Consider the following 16,611-nt stretch of genomic DNA (forward strand, 5'->3'; position numbering starts at 1 on the left):
ACTAAAAGAAACTGACTCATAAGAGTCATCTGTTTTGGGAATCAGGCTACACACGATTCACTGTATATTCTTAATTCATAAAAAATAACTGTCTTGTAAGAGAGGTTTTGGGAATCGGGCTACATTTGATGCACTGTGTGATTCTCATTCACTAAAAAGAACAGCCTCAGAGTCACTCGTTTTGGGAATCAGGCTTCACTTGTAGTGCTGTAGGTTTTTGATTCGCTATTATGAACCCGCTCGTAAGAGTCATTCATTTCAGCAAGCAGGCTACACTTGTCGCGCTGTCATTAAATCACTTACAGTACTAGATTCAGTAGCAGATAAGCACCAAATAAAGGGAACCTTTTCATTTTGGTATATTACAAAAATATGATCAAATGTAAAAGACTGATCTTGGTAATCGATTCTGGTATGCTGGGATTTGTAATTAAATCACAAAAAACAGCACAATTTCATAAATGTAAATTCATTACTTCCTGAAGCATGGCATTATCCACCCATGAACCATTAAATGGAGGTCTTCATAAGACGTTACACACTGCAGAAGGATTGTGCTTAGCAGTTGCACTGTTGGCCCAGTATTTCTTGGTACCAAAATCCTCCGGGTACAGGGCGGAATATCCTACCACTTCCACGGATCTCCTCTTCTGGATGCGGTGCAGCAGGATTCGATAAATTCCTGTTATTGGGCTGCGACAGTCAGTGCAGGTGTTATTCTGCAGGTGCGTGCCACTGATGCCCAGCTCACTCAGGGCCGACTTTACTTCCTGTTCCTCCACACACAGACTCTTCGCAGGGTCAACCAGGTAATTGGGCGTCGCACTGAAAGCAGGATAGGGTTTGGGGTATTCGATGCCCCTCATCCAGGAGCATACCATCAGCTGTGACACAGTGGTCCGGTCCACAGGTACGGGTCTCAGCATGCCTTTGATGGCCAGTTGGCAGGGCCCAGGGACGTGGGGTGGGATGCTGTACGCCCCCTGCAGGATGCAACGTTTTAGTCGGCCTAAGTTGTCGGCGTAGAAAGGCATGGTGGCGGTCACCATAAAGTAGAGTAGGACGCCCAGTGCCCAGATGTCCACATAACGGCCCACGTAGCTTTTGTCTCTGAACAGCTCAGGGGCTGCATAAGGCGGGGAGCCGCAAAACGTATTCAGAGTTTCAGTCGGCTCACTGACAACACTGAAACCGAAGTCACCTACTTTGATGCAGTAGCATGTGGTGTAAAAAATATTTTCTGCTTTCAGGTCGCGATGGATGATGTTGTTTTCGTGCTGAAAAACAAACCCAAACAAATCCATTAGACTGAACTTGCAAAAATTATGTGTGTGTATACATATGTATGCGTAACCCTGGACCACAAAACCAGTCATAAGTAATTTTATTTTTTTTAATTGAGTTTCATCACCTGAAGGCTGAATAAAAAAGATTTCCATTGATGTATGGTTTGTTAGAATAGGACAATGTTTGGCTGAGATACAACTGTTTGAAAATCTGGAAACTGAGGGTGCAAAATAATTAAAATATTGAGAAAATCGCTTTTAAAGTTGTCCAAATTAAGTTCTTAGCAATGCATATTACTAATCAAAAATGAAGTTTTGATATATTTACAGTAGGAAATTTACAAAATATCTGCATGGAACATGATCTTTACTTAATATCTTAATGATTTCAGAATCAGAATTAGTTTTATTGCCAGGTATGTTTGCACATACGAGGAATTAGTTTTAGTGACAGTAGCTCCACAGTGGGACAGAATGACAGCGACAGGACACAGATAATAATAATAATAAAAAATAAATAAATAAATAAATAAATAAATAATAACTGTACAAATATACAAAATGGACAATATGCAAAATAGCAAAACACAATATACAATATAGACAATTCAGTATGTACAGGTATGTTAGGTGCAAATTTGAAATGTAATAAGTATGTGTGTTATAAAAAATAAAAAGTATGATAGTGTTGCGTGTTTCATGTTTATTGTTAAAAGTTCGAATATTCATGAGATGATTGCCTGAGGGAAGAAACTGTTTATGATTTTTGGCATTAAAGAAAAATTTATCATTTTGACCCATACAATGTATCGTTGGCTATTGCTACAAATATACCCCAGCGACTTAAGACTTATGACTAAGTAAATATAATTCAATGAATTTTGCTGATCAGTCTTAATAACTATTTTTATCATACAGGGTTTTGATCTGTCAGTAAAAAAAAAATGTGCACGCATTTCAAAATTTAAATTAACTACGATTATAATAATTCTAAATGTTTTACTTGTACATGTTTTTAATTAAAATATAATTCTTGACCTGCTCTACCGTTCAAAAGTTTGGGGTCTGTCATTTTTTTTAATGTTTCGGAAAAAAAAGTAACTTCTGCTCGGCAAGGTTGCATTTATTTGACCAAAAACACAGCAAAAGCAGAAAAATTGTGTGAAATAACATTACCGTTTAAAATAACTCTTTTCTATGTGAATATATTGTAAAATGTAATTTATTGCTGTGATCAAAGCTGAATTTTCAGCATCATTACTCCAGTCTTCAGCGTCCCAAAATCCTTCAGAAATCATTCTAATATACTGATTGGCTGCTCAAGAAACATTTCTGATTATCAATGATGAAACCAGATGTGCAGCTTAATATTTTTGTAAAACCATGATGTAGAAACCTTTTTTTAGTATTTGATGAATAGAAATCTTTTGTACCATTATAAATGTCTTTACTGACACTTTTTATATATTTAATGCTAAATAATTAATATCATTTGAAAACTATCGATCAATCTAAAAGTATAAATCTGAATTAAACAAATGACCAAACCTCATGTCTCATAATCTATATTTATAAGATTTTTCAACCCATTTAATTAAAACTCAGAAGTCCAATTGCTTAGAAAAGTAACAGAGCACCTATTCTCAACAAATCACTGGTATAATTCACGTTTGTAGCACACGTGCAGGATGTGTAACGTAGTTTTAATACGGATTTTGAGGGATTTGTTCAAATTCCTAATTCTAAGTGTGAGCGATATAGAGAGCGATGCTTGTCTTCACAAGCAGCATTAATAAACAGGAGCTGTTGTCAGGTCAGGTGAGGACAAGGCCTTGCTGTTCTCACCATGTATTTGATGGCTGAGATGATCTGGGCAAAGATGAGCTTGCTTTCCAGGTCTGACAGGCGTCCCCTGCTGGTGATGCGTGAGAACAGGTCTCCTCCGCTACCGTACTCCATTGCCAGATACAAATGCTTACTGGTCTCAAGCACCTCATACAGACGCACAATGTTCGGATGGGAGAGGTTTTCCATGCAGATGATCTCTGAGGCAAATATATTCTGCGACTTCTTGTTGAGACGCGCCTTACTGAGAATCTTTACTGCAACACGCTCTGTGAGACGGAGAGAGGGAAGTGTGTTAAATCACAGTGAATTATATTTGGGGAAATCCATGTTATTCAAACGTAGCAGGGGAACAAGTGAAATATTCTAGTGGCCTTTTTATCTTAAAATCTTAGTAAAGGTCTTTAAAAAATATGTGGCAGAATGCTAGAGAGGCCTCCCCGCTGGGCTGCTTTCAAAAGGCATCTCAACCAACCCACCAAAAATATTAGAGCGATTCACAGAGGGGGTGCTGTAAATCTAATGGCTTACATGAGCGGATCAACTCGTGGTCACTGACGTCTACAGACACAGTTTGACTGTGCCGCCTGCTGTCAGGAGCTGCAAACTGACAGATCACAGCAATCCAGAGAGCGTAAAGTCGTGATGAAGCATTGACAGATATTTCTTCTTTTTTTCCCCATATTGTTAAGAGCATCTGAGTGTAATGGATTCTAATGAAAGACAAAATGTAAAACAGGGACTTGGTTCTAAGCATTGGTTGTTGACTGGATTTTGAAAATTAATCTGCCAAAAATTGTTTGGTTCCTGCAATACCGGAGGCTGCAGTTCTAGGACCGCATTACTAGGACCCTATGTTATGTGACAGTGCCATCTAGCCAATTCTATTCCAACAGAGGAGACCTGATTCAAACATCAAACAAACAAAGACTAGATCCATGGAAACTATTAATTTTTTTATCTTTTCATCATTTTTAATGTAAGAACTAGCATGAACTTGAGTTTTCGAGGGGGATGTCAGCAATCTCCATTTAGCCTATTTATTTTACATTTATTAAAGTACTAATAATCACACTAATTTGTACCGCAATTGTTTTACCGTTTACTGCACTTTAAGTGGGTCACACATCAGACGTGAAGCGATGCGGCTAATGAACTGAAGTGTCGCACATACACAAGTATTTCTTTCTAAGAAAACTGAATTTAAAACCAGAATATATACAGAATATATTGAAATCATTTAGGTTAAATATTTCAAGAGAGTACCAACCGGTATGTTAAGGGTTAGGAGTTGGTTAGGACAATAATTAAGTGTATGCAATTAAACAACTAGCCTGCATAATAGCCTACTGAAACTGCAGCCTCTGGTATTGCAGGAATACCCTGCTCACAACAACAGCCTTATTGAACATGCACATTCATGCCTGATGAGGTTAGAGAACACCTGACAAGAGATCAGAGACCATTCCTTCATCCAGAATCTCTCCAGATCCTTCAGATGCTCAGCTCCATGAAGGTGCTTCTTCTCTTCAGTTCACCTCACTCATTTTCTACAGGGTTCAGGTCAGAGGACTGGAATGGCCAGCAGAAGCTTGGTTTTGTGCTCAGGGACCCATTTTTGTGTTGTTTTTTAGGTTTGTGTTTGGATTATTGTCCGGCTGGAAGATCCAAACATGGCCCATTATAAGATTTCTAACAGAGTCAGTCACTTATTGATTTTTATCTGTTGGTATTTGATAGAATCCATGATGCCATGTGTCTAATCAAGATGTCAGGACCTCCAGCAGAAATATAGACCCACAACATCAAAAATACAGCAGTATATTTCATTGTATCTTTTATCCCAGTGTTTGCTGCTAAAAAGCTCATTTTTTAGCTTCATCTAACTAGAGAAGCCAGTCCCATTTGAAGTTCCAGTGGTGTCTGATAACTGAATATGCTGGAGATTGTTTTTGGATGAGCTAGGAGAATTTTTCTTGAAACCCTCCCAAACAACATGTGGTGATGTAGGTACTGTTTGACTATTTTTTTAAAGGTTTTCTGACCCCAAGACTCAACTATTTTCTGCAATTCTCCAGCTGTGGTCCTTGGAGAGTCTTTAGCCACTCAAACTCTCCTTCTCACCGTGCATTAGGACGATATAGACACACGTCCTCTTCCAGGCAGTTTCGTAACATTTTATGTTGATTATTTACATTTTATGTAAATTCTTAATTATTGATGGTGGAAATGGGAATTTTCTCTGCTCTAGCTCTTTTCTTAAAGCCACTTCACTAATTTGTGAAGCTCAATTATCTTTTGCTGCACATCAGAAATATATTCTTTGGTTTTTCTCATTGTGATGAGTGATTAAGGGAATTTGGGCTTTGTTTTCCCTCCTATTTATATTTCTGTTAAACAGGAAGCCATGGCTGGATAATTTCACGTTCATAATCACCCTGGAGTGCTCAAAATTGTGAATATGAATGGGAATATACTTCACAGATATTTTACTCATAAGAATTTCTAGGGGTGCCAATAATTGTGTCCAAAATGTATTTGAGAAAAACATTTATTTCATAATGATATCCCCCCCCCCCCCATTTTAAATTCTTATTATCCAATGAAATGTTAGATTTTTGTGAAATTTTAAATAAAAGATCAAAAGGATTAACAATGTAGATTAATTTTGACAGCCTTCTTTGATATTTTTGGCCATGACTGTAAGTGTTCAAATACTATCCATTGCCACTCAATGCAGAGTCATTCAACACACTGATTGTCTCACCTTTAGTCAAAGCGTGAACACCTAGTTTGACCTGGGAGAAGTTTCCAGTCCCAATTTCTCCTCGGAGTTCATAGAAAGCAATCCTGCGGCCCAGCATTATGTCACTGATAACGTGGTCATTGTGGGACATGTCATACAGGACCCTCTCGAAGGCCGTCTGCTTTGCTCGTTGTTCAGGTGTCAGTGCTGGAGCCCTACGTGTTTCTGCTTCCTTCTGGGCAGGTTGGGCCGCTGGCTCATTCTTTCCTTTTTTCACATGTCGCTTTGCCCAGACATTTAGTGTTTTGGTACCTTGGATAGGACAAATAAAAAAAGAAGACTTCAAATATGAGGTTAATAAAAAGGTTGAATCAATGTAATTTTACGGATCCTCTATGATAAAAGTTTTAAAGAGTGTTTTAAGGTCAAACGAGTAAATTTTTAAGCTTTCGTACCGTTTCGTATTTCAAAGACAACAGTTGAACTCAATTGAGCATATTTTTCAAGTATGTTTATAAAGAATAAATAATGAGACAATTAATTACTGCAACTAATAGGAGGTTTTGCATGATATTAAAATGACTCTGGTACTGGCCTCGATGTTCGATTTTCTAGACTATTCCAAGCAGATTTCCTACTTCAGTGTCATGATCCCTGTTGACCCCGTCTCTGAAAGGTTAAGCTCCTGTAAACCTTTCCTTCAGCATGGAAGGTCAATGAGAGGAAGTGTCTCAGTCTGCGGAGACTGACACGGCTATTGCTTCACATTTACCAAACAAACGTCAGGACCTAATGATTTTTATTTGTCATTTTATATTTTAAATAGAAATAGTTACTGCATATGCATTTGCATACAAATACTGAAAATTAAAAAGATTACATTATCTTTAGGATCTATTATTTTTATTTAACCCATAAAAATGAATTTTTATTTTATACATTTTAATAAGATAATGTATATAATTTCATTTCGTAGTATTTGGGACTCCAAAGGTTTCATGAAGTGGAAAATACAGTTGCTTTTTTTACAGAGTAGGTTGGTATATTGACATTATGTGCAGTTTTTTACTTATTTAAATGTAAGTTTAAATCTAAATCTAATTTAAAACCTAAAATGTTGCTACTTTATTTTTTACAGTGAAGTTCTTGCAACCACAGCTGCCATTGTTTTACCATATTTCACAGATTATTTTCATTAATGGACTAAGCCTAAATGTAAGGCAAAGACTTGCAGGACACCAGCATATTGAAATTACATGGTGAACACCCTTTTGGAATATCCCATTCGTCGCAGAGATGTTCTTGTATAATCCTAATCCATGACTGCATGTCCGTTCTATTTTAGTTCAAATGTCCAGTATGTCTGCACTAGAGGCAAGATCAGGCTTGTAAATCTGAATAGGAAAGTCTTTAAGAAGGGTGGATTAGGAGCCTCTTTAAGACCATGCATCACAGTTTGCAGACTCAACACACTTCTAAAAATACACAGGATATCCACTGAACTACTTTCAATATCAGAAACACCAATGCTGCAAGCAAAAAACAAACAGATGGGAATGCATGGGACTTCACTTAATGACACTGTTTTCATTAATTACTTTTGATACAATGTTTTGCACAGTATTGACAAAAAAATCGAAATAAGTGTCCTGGATATCATTTAAACTCTAGAAAATGACAATTTCCTTCAAAGCCGTTCATCATATTTAACAAACAAGTGTTTAAGAGCAAGCATTAAGTGTTGAAATTAAAGATTTAAAACTTAACATTCAAGATCAAAGAAAAAATGACGACATCTTATGCATACTGTAATTAATATGCAGTTAATATAGGATCACATTTACTTGTCTTATAAGAAAAATATCTTTAGAATTATCTTTTGATAACTTATCCATATTCTATGCAACTTGACATAACCACTGCATACAAAAAAAACAGGTCTAATATAACAAAGCCCTACAAGATGGTGCATTTCAAAAGAATTTGAGAACTGTCCCTATACTCTATTCCATGAAGAAATATACTTTATACTATACCTGATAGCTGTGGATCCTTCATGCTGATGTCTGTATGAATGGACGTAGAGAACAGCACGACAGCCTACAGTCTTCAATCCTCCAGCGATCACCTGTGCTCAATCCAATTAGATGGATGTAATAATATCCATTGTAACGCACCCCAATGAAGCTGTGCAAAAGCTGTGTGCAGACAGCCGACTCATGCTAAAATAATTCTATTTTAATGGCAACACTGCATTTGATGCAGGGAAGACCTGTTCAGTTACACATGTAGTGGCCATGTAGGTTCAAAACTGTTTTAAACTAATATAGAAACTAGATGATTACACAAAATATTCTTCACAAAAGTCAGGTTGGGGCAGGCTGTCACATTATAACTGAAGTCATACAGTATGTGTATTATATGTTGAATTACACTTTACTAATTACAATTTCTGTTGTTTTATATTTCTGTATTTACCTCATTTATAATTTTTCAATTTCATTAAATGATTTTACTGTTTAAATATTAGCTGAAAAGCCCATAATAAACTGAAAAAAGTATAAAGGCAGGTTCCCATTTAGTGACAGCTCACATATATACTCCAGAACTGTCTTTCTGCTAACCCTTGAATTCCACAAATTCTTCAAAACCTTGATCTCAATGTCATATTTCTTGGTCATATACGATGGTGGAAAAATGTGTATCACTGCCCCAAGAATGCATAAAGCAGGTCAAATTGAAGGAAAGAAAGGGGACAAATAAACATGTTTGATAAATTAAAACTTTTGTGTATCACCAATTATTTTCATTTGTACATTAAAGGAATAATTCACCTTAAATAATTAAATGATTAAAAATTCTCTCGTGGTTTAATAATCACCCTCAAGTTGTTCCAAACCTGTACGAATTTCTCTCTTCTGCTGAACGCAAAAGAAGCTAACCAAACAGTTTCTGGTCCTGATTCAATTATGTATTTTTCCATACTATGGAAGTCAATGGACACTAATTGTTAAATGAGGACACCCTTCATTTTAAAAAAAAAACTAATTCCAATACGGGTCATTTTTACCACTTTATGCATTCACGTATGTTTTTTTTTTTTTCATTCTATGGTTAATAGCTGCAGCCAAGACCACAGGCTATGCACAAACTGACTTTCATAATAAACCTACGAAAAGAAACCTTCACTGGAATAAAAAAAAAGTGACAACTAGCCCCTATATCCCATTTACCAAACTGAATAGTTACCATATACATCAAAAACGAATTATTCAAAGAATACCACAGTATTCAATGGTACCATGGTAGGGGAGACCGTGTAACAATTTTTTTAATTGTAAAAAAAAAAAATTTTCCTTCATAACTCACAGACTACTTGAAATACACTAGTCATCTTTTGATACAAGAAACAGATATAGGTGCACTAATTAATAATGCAACTGATATATTTTCACTAATAAGGACAAGACTATAATATTAAATGAAATTCAAGAATTCAGTGTTAAAATTGCCCCCTTGGTGGGTTGTAACACTGAAAAATAAGTCATGTTATACCACTGCATCTCAAATAAAACGGGACTTTACTGCTGTAGTATCTAATATTATATATGTTATATCTAATTATATATATATATATATATATATATATGGTTCAAAATTTGCTTAAATGTCAGGCATCATTCAAAAAGCAAAAGTCTTTTTATATTTTTTGCAGAAGACTGCAACTGTTCTAGAGGTATGTATAAATGTAGTTTTACATTTAAAATGTTTATTTTCTAACAGAAAAGTCAATGCAGAAAAACATGGTGTTTACACAGGGCCCTGTGGCTAGAGGGCAATTATAACAGTTACAATTGCCCCCGATGTTGCAGCCATGATACAATCTCAATATTAGCATAGGTTGTTCATGTTCATTTTCTATCAATAACCTAGAGATAAAATGTATGCAGTTTAAATTCGGTAATTATCTAAACTTTAGACAGCAGCAGAAAAATACTGTACATCCAAACATTTATTTTCATACCACAAAATCAGTTTTTTTGTTAAAAAAAATAATAATTCTGAGGTGAAATGATTGTGCTCGTTCTCCACACGCAGAGAGATAATCTTACTGAGCACTTGCAGATGAACTTTCATCACTCTAGGAGGAACTGAGTGTGTTACAATTGCCCCCGGTCTCCCCTACAATGACAACAAAGCAATGAAAATGAATTCTGGGGTATAATGAGGCATGAGATTAAGTATACAGTATGGGATGGATAAGCATTACACCGTTTAAAATGTACTTTCTTCCCCCTCATCAAATCTTTCTTTTCTTCTTTGTATACTTTTAAATAGCCTATTATTGGATGTAGTGGAGTTTTTACAGAATGTAGGCTACTTCCTCTGTTATCACTAATCAGTTTCTCTGAACTGAGGAAGCATGTCATCTGTGATCAATTAAAAATCAACCTTCCTAGAAGTTTTTAATTTGTCAACGGCGCCCTTTACCTAACCTAACCAAGTATCTCAACCTAACGAGTTGACCCGCGGATATGACGTAGCGTTCTGACGTCGGTTCCGCCGTCCGCCTCGAGCTCTTGTTTACAGTCAGATTTGGCGGGAGAAGATTAGACGCTCCGCTTTCGGTTTGGAACGCGTTCTATTGCGAGCCGCGTGCGTCAATGGCGGCGACTGCGTCTGCAGCTCCCGTGGAGTCGGAGTTGGACCGCAGCGGAGCTGAGGACGAGCCCCGAGGCGCTGAGCCGGAGGAGGACGGAGGGACCGGGCAAGCTGGGCCCACCGCGGCCGCGCAGCAGCACCGTCTCGCCAAGCTACCGCTGTCGCGCATCAAAACTCTGATGAAAGCCGATCCGGATGTGAGTCTGGCCAGTCAAGAGTCTGTGTTCATCATAGCTAAAGCCACGGTGAGATACACACAAACACCTGCTGGATTTTCTATCTCATTTCTGTGATGCCAATTTCTGTCTTTATTTATCTATCTAAATTATCTGTCTGTCATGTTAATTTTGCTCTCTCTATCTCTCTCTCTCTCTCTCTGTCAGTATGTCAGATTCATCAATTTATTATTTAGCTTGTATTATTTAATGTTTATAAATATTGATATTTTCATTATAGTAAGTTGTTTGTTCTAAATTTACCACATTTTCTCAACAAAAAAAAACACAAACACACATATATATATATATATATATATATATATATATATATATATATATATATATATATATATATATATATAAATAAATAATGAAAATCATCCAAGTTTGGAATGACAAAGGTAAATTATTACAAAATGTTCATTTTGGGGATCTGTATTGTAGGCAATATTAGATTTCTAAAGTTTTTGTTTAATTCACTACTCTTTTTAACTGATACTTAGATCAAGACATTACATGTTTATAAGCCAAAAGTGAGAAAATTGATAAAATTCAGTATATCTCTCTTACTAGTTTAGTGGAGAACAGGAGAGAAGTATCCTCACTGAACAGACCCGGAAGGCATAGTATCCAACTGTAGACCTATGGCACAAAGAATTCAATTTAACATTATTATTATTAAAAACAATGGGCACAGTTCACTATAGGTAGAATGACTAAGATTTTTTTTAAAAATGTACCTCTTTTAACTGGGCCTTCATTGCAGTCCATAATTTTCTCACAGTACATTTTGGCCAATTGAGAGTGCCCAGTGAACTGGAGGTGTCTCTGTAGTATCACAGGAGCCATCTTGCTTAGCACCGTTGTTACTTGTTTGTCCACATCCACTTGTGATATGTCCTTCATCTCACGGAGAAGCTTTTTCAACACAAAATTAGTGTTTTTAAAATACAATCCCAAGACATAACTGTTCTAGTTCACTTATCTGATCAGACAAGCAGCATACTAGGAGTACTAATAAAAGGGATAGTTCACACAAAAGTGAAACTGTGCTGTTAATTTACTCACCTTCACCCAAAATTCATACCCATGGCTCCTGATGATACATTGAGGTTCTTGTGAAGTGAAATGATAGGTCTGTGCAAGGAACTGAACATTAATTTACAGCATTATTATCTGTAATCTATAGCCTCTGCAAACGGACCTGAGTGTTCACGACAGTCTGCAGCTCCAGTTTCCGGTTTCACAATGAGATTTGCGCAGGAGCTCAAATGTTGAGAATCTATGAAAAGTCAATCTTCCTAAATATGTTGCGGCATCCGGGGTAAGCACAAGTACGATTTTAAAGAACAATACAACACGCGCATCTTCCCTCCCTGTTGTAAACAAACACAGCGTCAGCCCCCGTCTGTTTGCTCCCGCTTATACGTCGTTATGCAACAGCAAGCTCACGCTCCAGACTGTCTTAAATGCGCTCAGGATGGTTTGCTAAGGCTGTGGATTAGAGGTTTCTTTCATAGCCCGATCTTTTAATTCTTAAGACTCTTAATGTCATGAGCCATATGTATTAATTTTTTGTCTGCATGTTTTTTTGAATCTCAAAAGGGTAGCACCCATTGACTTTGATTACATGAATCACCAAGGACCAATAGTTTCAGCTAAAAATCTTCTTTACTGTGCTACTGGAGATAAGTCGCCTACATCTTGGATGGCCACAGGTTGAGTAAATCAACAGCAAATAAACAGCACGGATAGGCAAAATTGGAGAGGCTAGCAATAGCAAGTTTTATCTTTAAAAGCATAAGATCCCAGTTGGCATAACTGTAAAAAAAAAAAAAGTACCAGTCTCTGCATTTTCAGACATGGAAATGCTTTGTCTCTTGTAGAGTGAGATGTTATGTATGTCCTCCTGTAGTTTCTGGTTCTATGCATCATTTCTTCCAGTATTTCCAGGTCAGGCCGGAACTTCTGTGCTTCCTTGACCATGCTCCATGATATTCATCTTATTTTCCACGTAATCCAGTTCATCCTACAATAAATTAAATAATTGGCACAAACACTTAAACATGGCTGTCCAGATTTTCAGACTATACAATCTAAAATAAATAAACATACAAGTATATATGGCATTTCATGATAATAAATGCCCAATGACAAGGAACAGTAAAACAGTAAATTTGAGGGCACCATAATGTTTGGAACAAAATGATTTGTGTTTGAAACGGTTTGATTACAAATCTAAAACTGTGGAGTAAAGAGGAAAAATCAAGAATTGTTTCTTTCAAATTTGCATGTTCTGGCAAAGGCCTACAGTAAACAAACAGCAGAATAATATGATTGGCAACAAGTCACCGGTTTTGATTTGCAGTTGTTAAAATCTAAAGCTTAAAAAAAAAGCTGCTTTTTTTTTTTTTTTTTTTTTTTTCTTGTAAATTCAAACTTACCCATGTGTTGAGCTCCCTGTAAGTTTATCAAGCAGATTCAGGAAAATTGCCTGCTTTCTGATAACAGGTATTAGTCGTTCTGCCATTCGTTTAGAGATTACTTCTAAAGTTGGTCCATCGATCTCATATTCTGAAGAGAGATGTCAAAAACAGTTTAGCACGATTTATTTGTGCAAGTCGCATGTGGTGTGAAGGGCTCTCGTGCATGGAAGACAACCAATCAGGAAGCTGCTTCGAAATAACCGAATAACCTTCACACATTGAAAAAAATAAGAGCAGGACTAAAGAACCATTTCCCAATACAAAGAACCACTGCAGCGCAGAAAGGGTTCTAGAGAAGAATATGGTCCTAAACAGAACTTTTTACACCATTAAAGAAACTTTTAAGAACCACATTTCTTTTAGAGTGTACCGTTGGATTTACATCAACTTCATTTATTCCCTGTGCCTCTCTATCTACAATCCAGCCATAGCTTTCCACCTTTGAATATTCATACTCCCAACATTTTTCTATAACTTTTTTTTAACTGGATGCTTTTCGCATAAGGGTGTTCTCTAGAGAAATTATGTGCAATTTTCTAAAGAAATAAAAATGTATATCCACAAACAGATAGAAATAAAGACATGAACATCTTGGATGACATGGGCATGAGTGAATTATCAGGAAATTTTATTCTGGAAGTGAACAGGCAAAATATTACGCCATGAATTCATAAATACCTTTTAGAAAACATTACTGATAGTTTGTACTTTTTTATTGATGTAAGTTATTGCAATTTCAACAAAACCATTTGTATGTTAGCCAGCTAAACTACGTGATCTTGATGACAAACCAGCAGAATTTGGAACGGCAATACAGAATCCGTTACAGAAATATTTTTAGGGCATAAAAATGGATGTACAAGATCAATGAATGTAAGATTTTCTGTCTTTCTCTCTGTTTGCCTGTCATTTCAGTTTTAGATCTGTCTATCTAGCTGTGGTTTTGTTTGTCTGAGTTTCTGGTTGTAAAATTTATTTAATTGTAAGACAGTCTCGGCTCACATTTAAACAATATCCCATGAGCAAATGTAATGACTAAATATTAATAACCAATCACTGCTTTATAAAGGGCGACATACTCATTAACAGCCAATTGTCGAGGAGCTTCTCGCTGCAGCCCACAAGATTAGGGGGGCGTGGTTGGATCCAGATCCAACTCCTCCCACCTTACATATACCTAAACCTACCCGTCTCCACCCCCTGATCCCTAAACTCACCCATCTCCACCCCTAAACCTACCCATCTCCACCCCCTGATCCCTAAACCCACCCGTAAACCTACCCATCTCCACCCCCTGATCCCTAAACTCGCCCATCTCCACCCCTAAACCTACCCATCTCCACCCCCTGATCCCTAAACCCACCCATCTCCAACCCTAAACCTACCCATCTCCACCCCCTGATCCCTAAACCCACCCATCTCCACCCGTAAACCTACCCATCTCCACCCCCTGATCCCTAAACCCACCCATCTCCACCCCTAAACCTACCAATCTCCACCCCCTGATCCCTAAACCCACCCATCTCCACCCCTAAACCTACCCATCTCCACCCCCTGATCCCTAAACCCACCCATCTCCACCCGTAAACCTACCCATCTCCACCCCCTGATCCCTAAACCCACTAAACCCTAAAACTAGGGCAGATTTATTGATATATAAACTTTGATGGGGCCATCAGGGCCGTCGCTTAATTCACAGGGCCAAGGACAAAATTATACAATCGGGTGGTCAAAGATGACTATATCTCAGTTAACAAAATGGTACTAATTATTCTTCTGCCCGCAGGAGCTTTTTGTTGAAATGATCGCCAAGGACGCTCTTGTTTATGCACAACAGGGAAAGAGAAAAACCCTTCAACGCAAAGACTTGGGTCAGTTGTACTGTAAATTCTAAAATGGTTTAAATAGAATTAATGCTGTAATGATTGGTGCTTTTTCTCTTTTGGCAGACAATGCTATTGAAGCAATAGATGAGTTTGCGTTTTTGGAAGGTAAGGGAGTCATAATTTAATGTTATTTCCTGCTGGAAATAGTCTAAAGGAGTGGGAGAATGTTTTATGGATCATTCTGATTGCCTATATTTCTTTCCTCCCTTCAAACCTCATTTTCCAAGAACCGTAAGCCTAAAACCAAACAATATTCTGCCATGGAGTCAGATTATATGCGATCACGAAGACCTTTGATTCTAGGAATTCAGAAATGAAGGCAGTTGATAATAGCATGGCTGTTTCAGTAAAGATATTCTGCTTTGTTGTCAAGAGTTTGGTTCACTTGGTTTTTGTGAAAGGCCAGCAGTAACCTGCACTGAATCTACTCGCAAAGGTGGTCTGGATACAGTTCATGTGACAGTTTACAGTATGAATACAATCTGTCCTAAATCACTGAAGCTTCTTGTCCTAAATCATGAGTTAAAATGGTAAATGATTAAAGCTAGTAATTCATCCATGTGTTTCTTTACTTTCATCTATTTGCTTTCTCTGTCACTCTTGTTTAGGAACCCTGGACTGACAGAAAAGGTGCATAAATATGAATATAAAGACTGTCAACAAGTTCTGAAGTTGCATTTCAGATTTGAGAACTCAAAAGAGAGGAACATGGCTGGAATGACTGGAACATGTTATTTTTTTTTTCATTGTGATGTTGGTAATACTTGAGCAGTTTGATAAAAATGGATAGTTGTCTAGGTTGTAAAGTGCCAATTGTATTTTTCAATATTCTGGGATTCTTATAACAATGTTGAGTGTTTAAATAAAGTAAAGTTCTTTATCTTTTTCTAAAGAGTGTTGTGTGTTCATTGTACGAGAGGGAAACAATGGTTTGTGCTTCTTTAAGTGTTTCACACTTTTGATTATTATCAGTACATCTGATCTGCAGATTATCCTGAATTCATAATTATTTTGCCCACTAAGACCAGAAAATATCTTTTGACCAACATGTGAGGAGCCAACAACAGTTTTTGTTTTTAAATGTCATTAATCTGGTTGATCATATTTTAATGATTGGAAATGGAAACATTTAAATTATGGATTCTCTGTAAACAATTGTAAAAAGTACAGGAAAATGCATGCAGACTTGCCTAAAATGTATGTCCATCCAAAATTAATAACGATTATTTCATTGATGGCAAATAAACTACAATATATTTATAATATCAGGGTTCGCAAAATCGCTAGCCTGACGTCCCGGGGCTGTTGTGTTTTCCAGTCAGGCTATCAAAATGTATCACTGCCTTGCCTGATGGGCTACCTTTAAATACAGGGCTCCCACACAATGTTCCCTCTAAGCTGAGCGTGAGACCGCGCTCTTCTTCCAACGCGGCCACGCAGAAGAAATAATGTGCCTCGCGCACACAAAAATGAGTTGGGAAG

The 16,611-nt window shown here is 37.1% G+C and overlaps 2 protein-coding genes across 2 annotated transcripts; one reads left to right on the forward strand and one right to left on the reverse strand.

Annotated features, from left to right (window-relative positions):
* Positions 1 to 524: 524 nt before the first annotated feature.
* Positions 525 to 7,935, reverse strand: LOC306855099 (serine/threonine-protein kinase NIM1-like; the record flags this gene model as incomplete). The annotated part of the gene is made up of 4 exons (XM_079393552.1): positions 525 to 1,277; positions 3,132 to 3,400; positions 5,899 to 6,189; positions 7,914 to 7,935. 4 exons carry the CDS (start codon positions 7,933 to 7,935, stop codon positions 525 to 527), a joined length of 1,335 nt encoding a protein of 444 aa, XP_079249678.1.
* Positions 7,936 to 10,228: 2,293 nt separating this feature from the next.
* Positions 10,229 to 16,017, forward strand: LOC306854998 (DNA polymerase epsilon subunit 4-like). The gene is made up of 4 exons (XM_079393369.1): positions 10,229 to 10,784; positions 15,030 to 15,114; positions 15,193 to 15,234; positions 15,738 to 16,017. The coding sequence occupies exons 1-4, from the start codon at positions 10,542 to 10,544 to the stop codon at positions 15,749 to 15,751; spliced, it is 384 nt and encodes a 127-aa protein (XP_079249495.1). The 5' UTR covers positions 10,229 to 10,541; the 3' UTR covers positions 15,752 to 16,017.
* Positions 16,018 to 16,611: the final 594 nt, after the last annotated feature.

This window comes from Barbus barbus (genome assembly GCF_936440315.1).
Source record: "Barbus barbus genome assembly, chromosome: 35".
Taxonomy (NCBI): Eukaryota; Metazoa; Chordata; class Actinopteri; order Cypriniformes; family Cyprinidae; genus Barbus; species Barbus barbus.